The sequence below is a fragment of the Alosa alosa genome, chromosome 4, assembly GCF_017589495.1.
Source record: "Alosa alosa isolate M-15738 ecotype Scorff River chromosome 4, AALO_Geno_1.1, whole genome shotgun sequence".
NCBI lineage: Eukaryota > Metazoa > Chordata > Actinopteri > Clupeiformes > Clupeidae > Alosa > Alosa alosa.
In genome coordinates, this window is record NC_063192.1 from 10,138,605 (window position 1) to 10,155,344 (window position 16,740).

The 16,740-nt window shown below is 43.0% G+C and overlaps 1 protein-coding gene across 2 annotated transcripts in view; it reads right to left on the reverse strand.

The window, feature by feature from the left end:
- The window catches only part of pex14 (peroxisomal biogenesis factor 14), a 59,770-nt gene that overhangs the window by 41,579 nt on the left and 1,451 nt on the right, over positions 1-16,740 (reverse strand). For both annotated transcript variants that reach the window (XM_048241697.1, XM_048241696.1), the window contains exon 2: positions 15,046-15,090. In XM_048241697.1, coding sequence (XP_048097654.1) covers positions 15,046-15,090 — 45 coding nt within the window. The remainder of the gene's footprint in view (positions 1-15,045; positions 15,091-16,740) is intronic.

Consider the following 16,740-nt stretch of genomic DNA (forward strand, 5'->3'; position numbering starts at 1 on the left):
GCGCATTCCCAGGGGACAGGCACATTCAGGCTGGGCCCCCTCTTCCTTTTCCCCCTCCACTCCCTGACCCCCTTCCACCTGCCCCCACCTCCACAAGCGCTATGTCCCTCACCCTGACCACCTAAATGTCCCCTTCCACACACTTGAACAGAGAGCAAAGACAGAAAAGCAGTGACAGTATGCGTGTGTGTGTGAGTGTGTGTCTGATCACTTAAATGTCCCCTTCCACACTTGAAGAGAGATCAAAGACAGGAAAGCAGTGATAGTAGATAGCATGTGTGTGTGTGTGTGTGTGTGAGTGTGAGGGGGAGAGAGAGAGAGAGAGAGAGAGAGACAGTGTAACCAGAAAGATGCATTACCAGAGAAAGTCTGAGAAGAGGACACCCTCACATGTTTGGCAGGTTAGACGACAGGCATATGATAATACCACAACATGTAGAGTAGTGAATCCTTTTTTTGTTGATAAAATGGCTCTGACAAACACAACAATGACGGTAGATGAACTCAATCTCAGCAGCGATTCTGATTCAGTGAATCATATAGCCACTCAAACTCCCACACACCTGACCTAAATGCTAGGTCTGAACCAAAATGCAGAAGTAGCATTTACCAACACAAAAACAAACACACACTTTTTCTCAGCAGTGAGCCATTCAGCAACCACTTGGTGGTTTACGAGGCCTAATTTTCACACACACTCGCCTTCCTCTCAGCCCGGTTTCTGTGAAGCCACCCTGCGAAGCAAACACCTCACAGCTTTTCTGTGGATTTGAGCTATTAAAAAAAAGCACAGAAAAACAAAAAACGGAAACATGCACAAAACAAGATATCACAAAACCAAAACAGCACAGTGCACAGCACCAAAAAGCAGAAGTTAAAACAGAAACGGAAAAAAATAAATTGATAAAATTAAAACCACCAGGCCTAATCTCAAGATCAGATTTAAGAAACATCCCACATACACAATACTAGCCACCTGAACAGTGAGAAAGGAGATCAGAGTAAAATAGATCAGCATCTTTTTTTGTGTCATCCAAACATCAGATAATTGTCAGTCACACTAAGACACTCTGTGCCTGTGCATGTGTGTATGAAGGGGGGTATTTGGGAGTCATCATGTAACTGTACATTTGTGAACTGGCCTAGACACATGACACATCCACACAGCAGGAGATGTGACGTCAGCCCATTTGCCAGAACCACTGAGATAGCCTGACAAAATAGACAAAAAATCAACAACAACGTCCGTCTATATCCACCTCTCTCACACACACACACACACACAGACAGACAGACACACACACACACAAACACACACCAAGAGCTCAATGAGCTTCACTCCTCTCCCACCGGAGAGCAGGCCGTCCGAGGTGGAGACGTGGCCTTGGAAGCATGACCGCACGAGGTGTGGAGGCAGCTGCTCTGGCTGGGTCATGCAGACCGGACTGAGCAGCAGAGAGGCAGCCCAGGGCCCAGGGCATTGCACCTTGCAGCAGCAGGTGAGCACGCTGCAGTCTCCAGCAGCCCCTAGTGCTCACACAGGAGGCAGCAACAGGTGACAGACAAAATAGGTCACGGGGAGGGAGGCAGCTAGAGGGAATGATATATAGTAGCCAGTGGGCTAAATCAAAATGAACTGAACTGAATAGGGCAAGACCTAAAGTGAGGTCCATTGCAAAGGTCAACAGTGGACACTATGCAGTCCAGTTGAGTGCTGCATACGGCACATGCATACAGGCTGTCTGTTTAGAAAGAAAAAACCTCCCAGTGCACGGAGCTGCAAAGTTTCACTATGTCTTTAATGACACTACCCTTTTTTCCACCGCCAAAGTTTTTTTCTCCCCTTCCCCTGTGCAGTGGAGCCGGTATCGTTCCTGCTAGACAGAGCAGCACGCTCCCCCCAGATAGGCCTGATAAAGCCATAATCTCGGGTTGCCACACAGTGCGAAACATAAACCCAATTAGCATCTCCCTTTCATTCGTTTTCATCAAACTAGCCAAAACTGACAAGTATTAATTAATATCTATTACATGTTATTTTTTCCCCTCTTTTAGCGAGGCAGAGCGATGGAGTGGCGGGTGGGGAGTGAGAAGCAATTAGTCGAACAAAATAATCAAAATAGTATGTTTCAAAAAGCACTGATAAATGTCCTGCGCGAGCTCGACTAAATGTAAGAAGTGTAATATATTCTTGCTGTCATATTCCATTAAACTGCTATTACAGGCCTGAAAGAACTATTAGTCACTGCATTATTAATAACATTAATGTATTTACATTTTTAGTGTACAAGTCGCTTTTTCCGGCAATAATTTATGAACTTGACTTCAGATATTTTATAATGCTCGCCCCCACAACCATCTACAGTCTTTTGAGCTTATTATTGATTAAGAAAAACAGCGAGATTTTTTTTAATGTTTGGATCCCTTCCCCCTTCAACTTCCCCCTTTAATGTATTAGAGAGGGAGGCCTTTTGCATTAGGGGACTGAAATAAAGTGCATTTACATCTGAAGCAGAACTTCATAATTTACATGGCAACATTTATTAGAGGTGACAAATGAGGGTTTGGGCCACTCCATGCTTTTCCACAATGCACCACTCACTCAATTCATGTACAGTAAATTATGGCAGGCCTTGTGAGTGCTGGTGCAAATGACGGTATTATATTTATGCAGCACATATGTGACTCCTGGGAGGTTAGCACTCTCACTGTGGAGAGGGAAACTGTTTCCCCAAAGAGCCCAGAGTGACTTCACGGATGTGCTTGTGTGATTGTGTGTGTGCATGTGTGTGTTTGCATGTACTCTAGCATGGCAGGTATGTCGAATTTATTGCATGGTTTTAAAAGTTGTGAGGAAGTGACTGTGGTAGGCAAATGCAAAAGTGGAAGAGGACTTTGTGCTTTAGAAGAGGCAAAGGAGGTGACACTACAACATTAGAAGATCCAAGCGTGATATGTTATTTTACACTTATCCATGCAAGTCATGTACACTGTCGTTCAAAAGTTTAGGGTCACTTAGAAATTTCCATTCCACTCCATTATAGACAGAATAGCAGCTGATATCAGTTGCATTGTATTTTTTAGCAGGACAGCAGTTTTCAGATTACATTATGTAAGATTAGTAACCAGAAAGTGCCTTTGGAACACTGGATGATTGGCTGCTGATAATGGGCATCTGTATACCGGTACTTATGTAGATATTGCATTAAAGATCAGCGATTTCTAATTTACAACATTAATGATGAAAACAAGGACATTTCTAAGTGACTCAAAATTTTGAACGGTAATGTGTATATCTATATACTGCCTCCGACAGTCACTTCCTCACAACTTTTAAAACCATGCAATAAATTTGACACACCTGCCATGCTAGAGTACATGCACACACACAATCATACAAGCACATCCATGAAGTCAGTCTGGGCTCTTTTGGGGAAACAGTACATCCAGTGTGTGTGTGTGTGTGTGTGTGTGTGTGTGTGTGTGTGTATATGTGTGTGTGTGTGTGTTAGGGGTGCACCGTTCTGATATTTAGATCAGATATCGGGCCGATATTGACAAAATAGCTGGATCGGGGGTCGGGATATTTTCCAGATCCAGCGCACAACTAGCCATTTCCTGCCACTATTACATATGCTGTTTGTCATTAGGCTATATCATTGTCATTACAGTATGCGAGGCTTTATATTTCTGGTTTACTATTCATGATGTTATTAACCACCATGTGCCATAGATTAATTACAATCTTCATGGGTTTTTGTTGCATTTTTAGGCAACACATGAAATGCGTGAAACACAAAATACTCAAACCAAATACATTGTAATTTTCATCTCTTATCTGTATAAACTTTGCCTGGTAAATGCAAACGTTCACACTGGCTGTTAAAAACATTTATTAGTTAAAACTTACAAATCCATATACCGTTTATTCACCACTATTCAAGCTCGTTCAAACTCTGTGTGAACTTCCTAAATTCTCGTGCACCACTATTGGTAAATAGAGGGGTTTGGCGAGTGGTTAGTGGTGTGAACCGTTTTGGCAGGGGTGTTTTGCACAAAGCTGTTCTTGTTGGGAGGAAAATGTATTTGTGTGTTTTACGTATGCTTGTTAGATTTATTATTTGGTAATAACTGTGAACTTAAACTTGAATTTGAATGCAGCTCCAAGTTGTAATAATAATAATAATAATAATAATAATAATAATAATAATAATAACAACAACTAGAAAACGCAATTCCAGGGAATTACCAGTGCATGAAAATGCAAAACATATGGTGTGAAATATATTGTTAAAACAGATGATGTGCTAATTGACAACCAACATGATGAGGTTTAATATAGTTGGAATGACTGAATAGTTAAATAGGTGGATGGATTAAATGGTTAAATTATTTGCTAGGTAGATGAGGTTTAATATAGTTGGAATGATTGAACAGTTAAATAGGTGGATAGTTTAAATGGTTAAATTATTTGTGAGGTAGATGAGATTTAATATAGTTGGAATGACTGAACTAGGTAGATGAGGTTTAATATAGCTGGAATGACTGAACAGTTAAATAGGTGGATAGTTTAAAAGGTTTAATTATTTGCTAGGTAGATGAGGTTTAATATAGTTGGAATGACTGGACAGTTAAATAGGTGGATAGTTTAAATGGTTAATTTATTTACTAGGTAGATAAGGTTTAATGTAGTTGGAATGACTGAACTAGGTAGATGATGTTTAATATTGTTGGAATGACTGCACTAGGTAGATGAGGTTTAATATCATTTGAATGACTGAACAGTTAAATAGGTGAAGAGCTTAAAAGGTTAAACTATTTGCTAGATAGATGAGGTTTAATATAGTTGGAATGACTGAACAGTTAAATAGGTGGATAGTTAAAATGGTTAAATTATTTGCTAGGTAGATGAGGTTTAATATAGTTGGAATGACTGAACAGTTAAATAGGTGAATAGTCTTAAGAGAACGAGGGGCCGTTTATACGAGAACGATTGCTAAGGAAGACGACAAAATATTTTATCATAAGTGCCTTTCGTTTACACGGCGACCCGCGCCATCGGGGCTTGAAGACGCAAAAATCTGAAGACTCCTTCCAGAGTGTAGAGTTTTGAAGATCTACCGGGTTGCGTCTCCCGTCTAAAACGGCTAAACCAAAGATCCTTGATTACCTCTCTGGCTAAACTGTCATATTAGAATGTCTGCGCGTGACATACTGGGGTTCTATCACACCACCACCCAGCGGTCTGGAATGCATATCCAATCGAATATCACATACTCTTGCGTCTTCATATAAACAAAGATTTCCCCCTGAGAATGCTCGTCTAAACGCGAATAAAAAAATGAAGACGAGACGCCACTTCTGCGTCTTCTCTTTTCATCGTCACCGTATAAACGTAGCCTGAGACTGTATGCTTAAAGCCTGAGAAACTGACAGTTGATCAAGGTGGCCTGGCCACCTGGCATAAGATTCTAATTGCTATGATGTCATAAAGGCCAATGTTAAGTCAATGGGGAAATTGTCAATAGTTTTTAATTAATAGTTTAAAAAGTATAAAAGTTCCAAAGATGAAATGTACCCATGTCCTAAGTAAGACCCAAAGCACCCATGTCCTAAGTAAGACCTACGTAACATAGTTGAAGTTTCTACGTTAAACGGTTGAAGCTGCATTAACTGTGTTAGAATATAATAATAAGAAGATGACTAGGAAGAACAGTACAGTGCATTTTCATGCACTGTAATAACAACAACAACAACAATTCATTACATTTATTCTTAAGTGTTATTTTGTTACATTTTGTCTTAGGTAAGAACTCTTTAGTTAGGGAAAGTCATGTGCAAGTCAAGCCTGATGCCTTTAGTCTCTTCCACATGGTGAGGTCTACAGTTTATTTATTTAACAACGGTATCGGATCAGTATCGGGTCTCGACCAATACACAAAGCCCAGGCATCGGTATCGAGACTAAAAAAGTCGGACCGGTGCATTCCTAATGTACATATGTATGTATGTGTGTGTATATATACAGACATACGTATATACATACACACACACACACACATACATTTATATACAGCTCTGAGAAAAAAATAATAGACCACTGCAAATTTGAATATGACCATCAACTCATTCGAATGTCACTCAGCACCCGTAGGATGAATCAGAAAAATGTGCAATGGTGTCTTAATTTTTTCCAGAGCGCTATATACTGTGTATGCTACTGGATAAAATAATACCAGGGAGAGCTATTACAACAGAGCTATGCGGAGCACAGAAAGAGGCCTTAAAGTTCTTGAAAGGCTACTCTAGCCTCTTCCTGTTAGCAGTTAGCAAAATTAAATTCCCTTAAACCCTAAAGTCAGACATTCCACTAAGAAAATGTCTCATTCATGAATAAATGACTTCCCTCGTTCCCCCGCTAATGTTCCTCAACCGATAACCACCATAAGCCAGCGTGTAATGTTCAATAATTATAGAGAGAAGCATTTTGCACTGCTGTAGTTACAAATGCACCATGGGAATCCCACCATTTAAACAAATAACTGGCGCTGCAGGGGAGTTGGCAGATGAATTAACTGCTAATAACTTACTGGGAAGCCAGATAAAGAACATTCCCTACGTGTCAATTACAAATCAGTTTTTCCTCTGATTTCTAGACCTCTGAAAATGCTCACAAGCTGTAAAAGAGAAAACATGGAACAACACAAAAAAAGAAGAAATGCACAGGGGGAGGGGGCGAGGACGTGTTGCTTCCACATCGCTTTGCATCTGTTTTCATCTTTTCGCCTTTTTTCTGCGCTTTGTTTTGATCAAGCGGGAGTGAGGGGAGGGGAAAAAAATATCAGAGGTTCAGCATCGGCTGCGTGTCTTTTTTTGTGCGTCTCATTTGGTGGGAAAGGCTCGGGCCTCGGGCCTAGGCACACCGGCCTCCTAGCCGCTGCCGCCACCAGCGCTCACCAGCACTCCCGCTACAGGGACCCCGTGCAGCTTCAATCACAACTCTTCATTAACATTACAGGGCCCCGACCACAACCAGGAGAGACACCGGTGGCAGCCACAAAAAAAAAAAAAAAAGACAGGGGAAAAAAAATCAGATGCTAGGTGTCTCAGTACCTGAATTACCATAGTCATTTACTTAATAAAGGCAGGCCTGCTTCCTGTCAATCAGTGGCTGCCGACTCTCATTTGCGGTGGTGAAAACGTCGGCATAATTGCTTCTTATACTAATCAACACAACTTGGGTAATTATGCCTTGAAAGTGACATTGGTGGGGGTTGGAGCTGGGGGCTTGTGGAGGGGGGGTTGGTTGGCTGTAAGGTGATGTGAACAGGCTTGACAGTAGAGGCATCTCTCACCACAGCCCTGAGACTACCAAGTCTCACCGCGGACCAGTCTCTCCCTCCCACGACTTCGCCTTCTACATACAAAAGAGGACGAAAGGGGGGAACTTTAAATCAGACACAAGTAATTACAAAGTGCCAGACTGGTGTAAATGGCCATTCAGTACCGTATCCCTTTCCCAGGCGTGTTAGGAAAATAAACACAACGAGGGCTGTAATTAAAACGGTGTCATATTTCCGTCATCTGAGGAAAATGCATAATGACACAGCTTGGGCAGGCTAGGAAAAAGAAAAAACTGGGAAATTATAGATCTGTAGTTGACATATTGCTTATATTAATGTATTTGCTGGAATTAAAAGCAATGCAGAATTGTCTAAGTACAAATTAAATTTTATTGAATTTGGCGTAATCATAGACTTCGAATGACAGTCTGACAGAGAAGGGAAAAAAAACAGAACTTTCCCTTAAAAGTGGCTGGAATGGCTGTGGACATTGTGAGACATCCCCTTGAGACAAGATTGAAATTCCCAGGCTTGCATCACACCCACTGTCCCGGGGTCAAATGCCGAACACGCACCACCACTTGGCGAACGGGACGGATAAGGCGTTGGCTCCCTTAAAGCAAACAGTCCAGAGCACCGAGACAATCTTTTCCTCACTGTGAAAGAACTAGTCAGAATAAGGAACCAAAGCGTGTGCTGGTAGTTCCCATGCCAAGGTGGGTTGTGTTGGTTCTCATGCCAAGAGGATGCCAACACAAGTGCTTGTAAAACGCTTGTTACATGCTTGAGACGCTGAAGACATGTGGCAGCTGTAAAGAGGAACAAGCCTGCCCAAAGCAAACCCAGAGACAAAACCAGAAACTTCAGCCCTCGGCTATCAGGACTACTCAGGACTAAGGTGTTGGTCTACATAGGTAGAGCATAGGCAACCTACTGTTGTTTCTGTTGATATATCACCTCTGGTGCATGCCAGCTCACACCCTGTGGGGGAGAGACTCTGTATTTTTGTCAGCCACTGAGTGATTGATGTGCAAAACAACTCTCTTACAAACCCTCTGTCAGGGTTAACAAATGCTGGAAGGCTTCTTCTGGATTTGTAATGGTTCAGGGAGATACACTACACATCCACAGTGAGCCAAACTCTCCTGAAGAGGAGAGGAGAGGAGGAGGGGGGGTAGGAGAAAGGCGGAGGGGGGTAGACAAGTATCCGCCCCCTAGCAGGGCGGTGACGGCGGCAGAAAAACAGTGAATCAGCCGGGAAACGGTGCAGACACAAGGCCCGCCTGACTCACCCCGAGGACCGCTCCGCTCGTCCTGATGGCTTCTGACTCGCCTGACAAATCTAATTGGACCTTCCCAAGGGGGCTGCCGACATTCTGTCGGAGCGCCACGTGTTCCGTGGGGACAAACCTGCCTAGCCTAGCAGGCCATCCAGCCCTGGTCAGCAAAAATATGCTTAGACGGGGGTTGTTACGTTCTGTTTGCGGACACTACTAGGATAACCCTCTCCTGTGCTGTTCCAAGCCCCCAAGCCCGCAATGTCCTATACCGCTCCACCCCGGTGAACACCTGCTGGGCTGCAAGTGCTATCTGGAGATGATGAGGAACTCCTGGTTGTTTCCAGGATTTCTCCTTTTGTCACTGCTCGGCTGCGACAATCAGGGTCTTCCCCTTTAAAAACACATTTCAAGACCATTTAGTGAACCCATTCACTCAAGTCACAAGAGCGGTGTAAAGGTTAAGTGGTGCAAACAGAGGATGGGAGACTCTGAGCTCCATCACTAGGAGGCTGCTGCATGTGTAAGTAGTGGCTGATGTCTTTGGCTGACAAAGATGTAGTGTGTACTAGTGGGCCCTGAGCACCTTGGGGTGGTCGCCTAAAGAGAAATGGCGGGTCAAAGGCATGCTTTACTTTCTGATTAGAGATAAAACTGCCACTCATTATTTCATGGGATCTAGGGGTGTCTGGACAAGGGAACATCAATTTACCAGTTTATCATGTACAAAACATATAAATTCAGAAGCGAACAATGTCTTCTCTAAGGCAATATTCAGAGGTCTTCAAGGCTTTAGGGCTATTTCATCGGAGAATCATTACAGGCCTGGCTGTAGGGTGTAGAGTAGTAACTGTCAGTTTGAACTGCAGAGAAAAATGAGCATATTTACATTCTGAAAATCAAATACAAGCTGACCTTGGAGTAAGCATGTGCAATATGTCAGATCACAGCATTCAAAACATTGATGACCAATACGTCACTGTTGTTGGGGGTAGAGAGCCCTTGTGACCTTCACCTCGGCTTAATGTGGAGTTCATTTGATTCATTTTACATTTCACCTGGAGCATGTGTAATTGCACACACTCTCAGAGTGCTTTTCAACACTTTCAATGTAGATTTTTCTGGGCAGACGGCTCTTTCCAAAACAAAAAAAAAGAAGCAGGTTTTACCCAGTAGTAAAGGTTTGGGAAATATAATTTACATGAGACGAACAGTAATGGGAAGACTAAAAATGGTCACACAAGATAAACTGGATCTTTTATTGTCGGGTTTGGCAAACCCCATGTAATTTTCAGTATTCACAGTAACATAAATCCAACTTCAAATGACTATATATCCTTGCGCTAGCCTGTTTAAAATCTAAATTCACCTAACTAATTCTAACTCTAAAAACACTCTCTACTCTATTTCCAGATCAAACAGTGAGACGTTTTTATGTTATGCTCTCCTGGCACCAAATTACTTATGATGACGTGGGGGCACACTACCTCAGCGGAGTCTCCATGCTACAGAGGGTCTTCTGTACTGCAGGCTAGTCAGCACACAGATTATGAATGAAAATTGTCCCTGCAGTATAAAATAAGGGAAGAAATGGCCTTTTCATGTGGGAAGATGTCCGGCCGTAAATCTGCTAAATTGTGCCTCTGGGGAGCAGGCCCTGGTGATCTGGTCCAACAGAACACATCAGAGAGAAAAACCACAGAATAATGAAATCTGGGGCCCAGTCGTCTTTATCGACTCATCCTTTTCAAAGAGCGAGCGGGGAACATTCCAGAGACACTGTCAACATCAAAAAGAGCAACATTTGCCAAGTACAGAAAAGGCGGAATACAGGAATTCTGTAACTCAGAATGGCATCACAAAGTGAGAGATGAAATGCGAGAATACACAGTGGACCAGTATCTGTCCTCTGACTATTTTTTTCCCAACAAGTTCAAAAGGGAATCATATGAATACAGCTTTGTGTCACAGCCCAGTCAAACAATTAATCATATTTTATTCCAGTAAACAGACCAGATCTTACCGGGATTACGCACAAGCAGGACACTTAAAGAAAAGAAAAGACAGATAAACAGGGCTTTCAAGTACAGTCAAAGAGGAATTCCAAAAAAATAAAAGTCTTTGGTGATTCACCTCCAATGTGGCATGATGACTTTAAAAGTGCAACCTGCACTGAAACGAGAAGTCCAAGCCGCCGCACTGCAAACTCATTTTCTCTGGCCAGGTCGCTGGCGGACCTCAAGAAAAGTGCACAGAGCACGCACGATAAATCTGACGTGAAATCATAATCATAAAAGCAATTAGCTGACCCTGCTCGGCTCGTCCTTGGACGTGACAGTGAGAATTCATACAGAGACCTCTAAGGAGGCAGGAGAGAGGGGGAGCGGGGGATGAGAGGGGGGAGAGAAAGAGAATGAGAGAAAGAGAGAGAGGGAGCGATAGAGAGAAAGAGAACAGAGAGAGGAGGGGAGGCGAGGAAAAAGTGCAACACAGCAACAATAAAACAGCAGGCCCTTCCTGTGTCATTAACCATCGACTCCAAGAGCTCAACAACACATCATTAGGCTGGACTCAAGCGCCACACAGCCTCCACTCCAAACAGACTCAGGTGTCTCTCTGGCTGACTGTCTCGGAGAAACTGAAGAAGGCAGCTCACCTACTGCACTCGGCAGGACAGGCCAGCACCACCACAAGGACACAACAACCCAATGAAATCCTAGAGTTTGATAGATAGTTAGTTACAGAACACAGTGGAGAGAAATCTGTTGTTAAAATCCACCTTACGCTTCTAAAAAAAAACTTCCGTTGATCTCAAACGTGATCTCACTTGTTTGTAGTGATTTATAAGAACATTTTCATAATTGATGTTAACATGATGTAGGCCTAACTTAGTAGTCCCTTTTTCCCCATACCAGCATATTGGGCAAATAAGGTAGGCCACATCTCATGTGTCTATTTGTGTAAACTTCATGGCGACTTACAAAATGTGATTTAAAAAAAAAAAAAACAGTGATAACAATGGGAGATCATTATGCATATTGTCACAAAATAATATTTATTTTCAAAATCACACTCACACACATCACCCCCACAATGATATTACAGAGGATTGGAACTACTCGCTGCCACCTAGTGACTGTCTTCTTCAATAACCATGAAATATCTGTGTGCTTCATGCCCCCGCACCAGCCGTAACTCTCCTTTACTGCAGACAGGTCCAATAAAGGATCACAATTACAATTAAAGTAATGAACAAAAAGGAATACAAAAAAGAGAGGGAAAAAAAGAAACGCTAAAGGAAGGTTCCCTCGACAAAGTAAATTGTAGCCTAGTTTCCGACAGATTCAAGAGAAGCCTTTTTGGAGTCATTATCACGCTGCGCTCGCTGAATAATTAACTTTTCTGAAACCCCGAAATGACAACAAAAGTAAAACGTTGTCTCTCGGCACTTGCCACAGTCCTATTCATGAACCCCCGGAGCACAGAAGAGGAAGAGTGCTGTCAGGTTTTATTGTTAAGGGCCCATCAGACGTATCCTGATATTGAGTTACACAGAGAGGGAGAGACCCCCTACCCCCACCCAACCACCCCATCCCCGAGCTAGTATTTTATTTTCAAAAAACGACCAGATGAGCAACAGATGGCTTTTATGACTTGGGGGCCATGAATGACAGCAAAGAGGGAAGAAAGGGGGAAAAATGAATTAAGTGGGAGAACGACAATAAGATGGAACGAGGGTGCGTGTTTCAGAGAAAGACAGAGCCAGGATGAGAAAGAGAGAGTTCTCCTGAGTGATGCCAGTGGCTGCAGCGGTAATGTTGGCATCTTGTCAGCCAGCCCCCGATTTCTAAGCTTGGTGCAGTTTTTCCGCACCCCTCCCCCCTCCCACACCTCCCACACCTCCTCCTCCTCCTTCTCCTCCACTGTGGTGGTGATAGCAGAGGGAGCTCCGGAAATTCAGAGACTGCTGAGCCAAAACAGATCACTTCAAAGCGCCTTATTTAACGCTCGCTAAATTTTTCATCACAGTCGCTTAATATCCTGGGGAAGGGGGAGCTTTTGAAGTTGCTGCGAGACCGGGATGTTCTTCTCGCTCCTCCCCTCCAGCTCCACCCCCTCCCCTCCTTACCCACCTCCAAACACCACGCCTGTGTTTCTCCTCTCCCAGTGTGTACACGGAACCCCCCACCCCCCCCCCACACACACACACACACACACACACACACACACACACACACACACACACACACACACACACACACACACAGTTCACCACCCATTCAGCACCTTAGTCCTCCTAGCGGAGGTCAGGTGGTGAAGGTGTGTGGGCCCAACCCAGCGCACCAGGTCAACCATGCTACCAGTTCCGATGAGGAAGCTGCTACCAAGGCAACACCACACAGCAGCAGTCATTCCTCCCTCGCTCTCACACACACACACACACGAACACTCGGCCTTGGGGGAATAGTATGCCATGGAGCCAGAGATGATCAATAATGCATGCGCTATTTTCAAACAAGCAGACAGGGTTAAAAGGTCTGTTTGGTGTTTTCATTCCTAAAATGAGCAGCATGGAGTCTTTGAAGATCCTGGGGGGGCTGTCCAGGTACTGCCATTTGCCCACAAACAAACAGCGATTATGAAGCGGATAAATACACAGAGCAGCTTGTTTGTCAGGGCCTTAGGTCACAAGACACTGGAGGAAGGGAAAGCTGAGGAGGAGAGTGATGCAAGGAGAGAAGGAGAGAAGAACAGAGCAGAGCAGAGGAGAAGAGAAGAGAGGAGGAGGGAACAGAGAGAGGGAGTAGAGATTGTGGGACAGGAGAAAAGAACCGCAAAGAGGAGAATAAAGGAACCAACAGACAGGCAGGCAGGGAGTGAGTGAATGAGTGCAAGAAAGAAACCAAGAAGAGAGAGAGAGTGTGTGTGTGTGTGTGTGTGTGTGTGTTTAAGAGTGAATGAGTGTACTGCAGCCCCGTAGGCAAGCACTAGAGAGGGGACTGCCTGATAGTGTGGGGGGTGGGGGGGTGGCGTGGTGTAGCATTCTGGCGCTTGAAGCTTCAGGTTTAAACCTTCTGGCGTTCGGTGGAGCCGTCAGCCTTTTGCGCCTCCCCAGCCCAACGCAGCCTCGTGGCACCCAGAAGCGGCAAACGCACTGCCTGAGCACGCTGACGGGCCAAGGTGAGTCAGAACCTGTTAACGTGACTGGTGTCCCCTGCCTGTCACACACACACGCATACATACATACACACTCACACACACACACGCATGCACGCATACGAGTCTCCCTCCAACCTTTCCACTGGTCCCCTTCCTCTCATCCAGATAAAATCCTTTCAGACACAAATTTCAATTATTCACCTCCTCCAAATAATGCCTTGTGACATGAATTATCCCGCAATGTAATAATCCACTTAACTGGGAAAGAGCAGCTCATCAAAAAGAGAAAAGGGGGAGAAAAGAGAGAAGGCAAGTCCTCGACCAGCCAGCCACAGTAGGAGGCTTAATAATCTACATTTTTTACGCTGCTAAGGAGCGAGCCTTAAACACCGTTAGACATGACGCATGGCGTGAAATTACATTGACACAGGAAACAATAGCATAGTTAATTATCCAGAGATGACAAAGATGTCATCACCACGATCAACACAATGCAAGCAGAGCCTTTAGATTTGTCTTGAAATTAGAAGATCATGATGTATAGATGTAGTTAAATACGGTCAAGTAAATATGGGTAGACAGAGTCACACTGTCCAGTTCTGGCACACAAACAAAAATCTGCCATCGTCTTAAATGACAAAACATCTCATATTCTCTTTTCAATACAATTACACAGATAGAGTTCATGTTATTGACTATTATATCAAGTATAATTTCTATTTAGAGTCTAAAGGCTGGATTCGAGCCTTATCTGAGAGTAATGGTGACAAGCAATTTGTTTCTGTTTCAGTTTTGAGGTAAAAATGCTTTTGTTTTTCATTTGTTTTCTTGACCAGCTCTTTCAGTCCAATATTTAAACCATACCTTGGTTTAAAGATGAATGTGTATGTAAAAATACATAACCATATTTTCAACACAAAAGGTGTTTCAAATTTTTGTATTTTCAGTGTTTCCCATACATTGACTTATTTGTGGCGGCCCACCACAATATCAACATTGACCACCACACAATGATTTTCCTGGTTGTACTAAATTGTGTTAAATCTGGTTAGAATCATAACCACACTGCACTAATTTGTTAAAAACTGTTGCATTCAGGTTAATTCTGCAAACCTACCACCACAAATAGAATTCAATTCTGTGGGAAACATTGATTTTATTTTATCTTTTATATTCATTTACATCCAGCCTCTACACATCATCCCATCCATACAATGTAGAGTCTAAGAGAATGTGTGCAGTATCACAAATACATAAAGGTCTTACCAAAGCTTCCCGCGTAGTGGCGTCTTCTCTGATGGATGAGCCATTCTAAAATAGAATGTAAGCTTGCATTAGAGCGCCATCTATGGTACAAATACAATACTACATGATATGACGTGGTCTTCTCCAATGCCTCAGAAATGCACAGATCTTTTTACACTCAACATAAGATCATAGTTTTACAGATAAGCCTGTGTAATAAAGATAGTTCTCATTCATCAGTTTTGGACGACTAACATCAAGCAAAACATGCATACTCGGCAAACTGGGGGTGCATGGAAAAAAACGTGTCCTAAATGGCAGTCAAGGGTAAATAGCCACCTGCTGGGGCAAATCTGAACACATGACAGCCTAACATTATTACCAGGAAAATAGCACAGAGGTAATTTGTGCGATGCTTCCGTTCTGCATGCGCCATGTCTGCCTGAGAGGCTTAATTGAATATGGTAACCCACTGACCGTCGCCACAACACAGCCGCAGACGTTTCAGATAAAGCCTGAAGACGGATAATACCAGGTGAATTGAATATGCTTCATTTTAATACCGTTTTACAACTTCCCTTTGCCTGGCTATTTGGCCCAACTGCTATCTCTTGCCATGGCTCCATCCCCCTCTCTCTCTCTGCTCATGTTTCACAACACAGGCCTACTTGTTCTGCCTGACCTTGATGGGGCCTATTTGTAGGGAGGAACCACTTCTTATATTGCTGTTGGATTTGTCCCATTTTAGTCACAAATTTTGTGTCATGTATCTTAAATGTGAATAGAATTTTAACAGATATTATTTTACTGGTTGTGCGTCCACGTCTTTGTGTGTAGACCTATGTATGTGGATATGTGTGTCCTTGTGTGTGTTTGTTTAATTAGGTATTGTTTCAGTTTCTTTGGTTTCAGCATTTTAAGTCATGATCTTTACCCCTGCTGAAATTGCAACAGGATACACAACCACAAACATGAAAGGCTATTCCACTCTGAATCTCTGCGGTGCAGATAAAACTCTCATGTTGAGCAATTCCACTTGGGTTGCAAGAATGCAGAGGAATCATCTCCACTGGGCCATCGCACACTGAAACACAAGACTGGTATCAAACCAACAACTAAAAACAGAATACTTCTTTATTACTAAATAATTAACCGAAAAATCATTTGCTCCAGTCTCTGCTTTCAAACAGAGCTGAGTTAACCAGTCTGTAATTACCACTTTTTAGATGACAACTGTCCTGGGCTTGAACCCATCTATCTAACCACAGGCATTAAACAGAGGAAGTGCCTCTAATTCTTGTTCAAAGCCATCTGTGGAGAAAATGGAGAAAATAACAACTATAGACCAATATCTTTTAGGCCTACTTTCCATACAGTTAATCCTCCATTGTATCTTCAATGCCAAAATATTGTAGGCCATTTCAGTTTTTGTGTCAACACATTTTCGGTAAAGTATGGCCATATAAATTTGCAATCTCCCAGTTTCATTATCAAAAGTTATTATCTTGCCAGTCTTGTCTGGGATCGATATGCAATAGCTGAATAGGAGCCCAATTCTCTTCCGCTCAGTGCCATACCAACAACAAATTTAGGCATGGATACACTGATAAAACTGCTCTCAAGACTTGGAAACATGGATTTGTATATACAGGCCTTCAGAAGATAGCCTAGAATATGCATGTCAAAGTGTTTTTATTTTCAGTGTCTCAAAGTGTT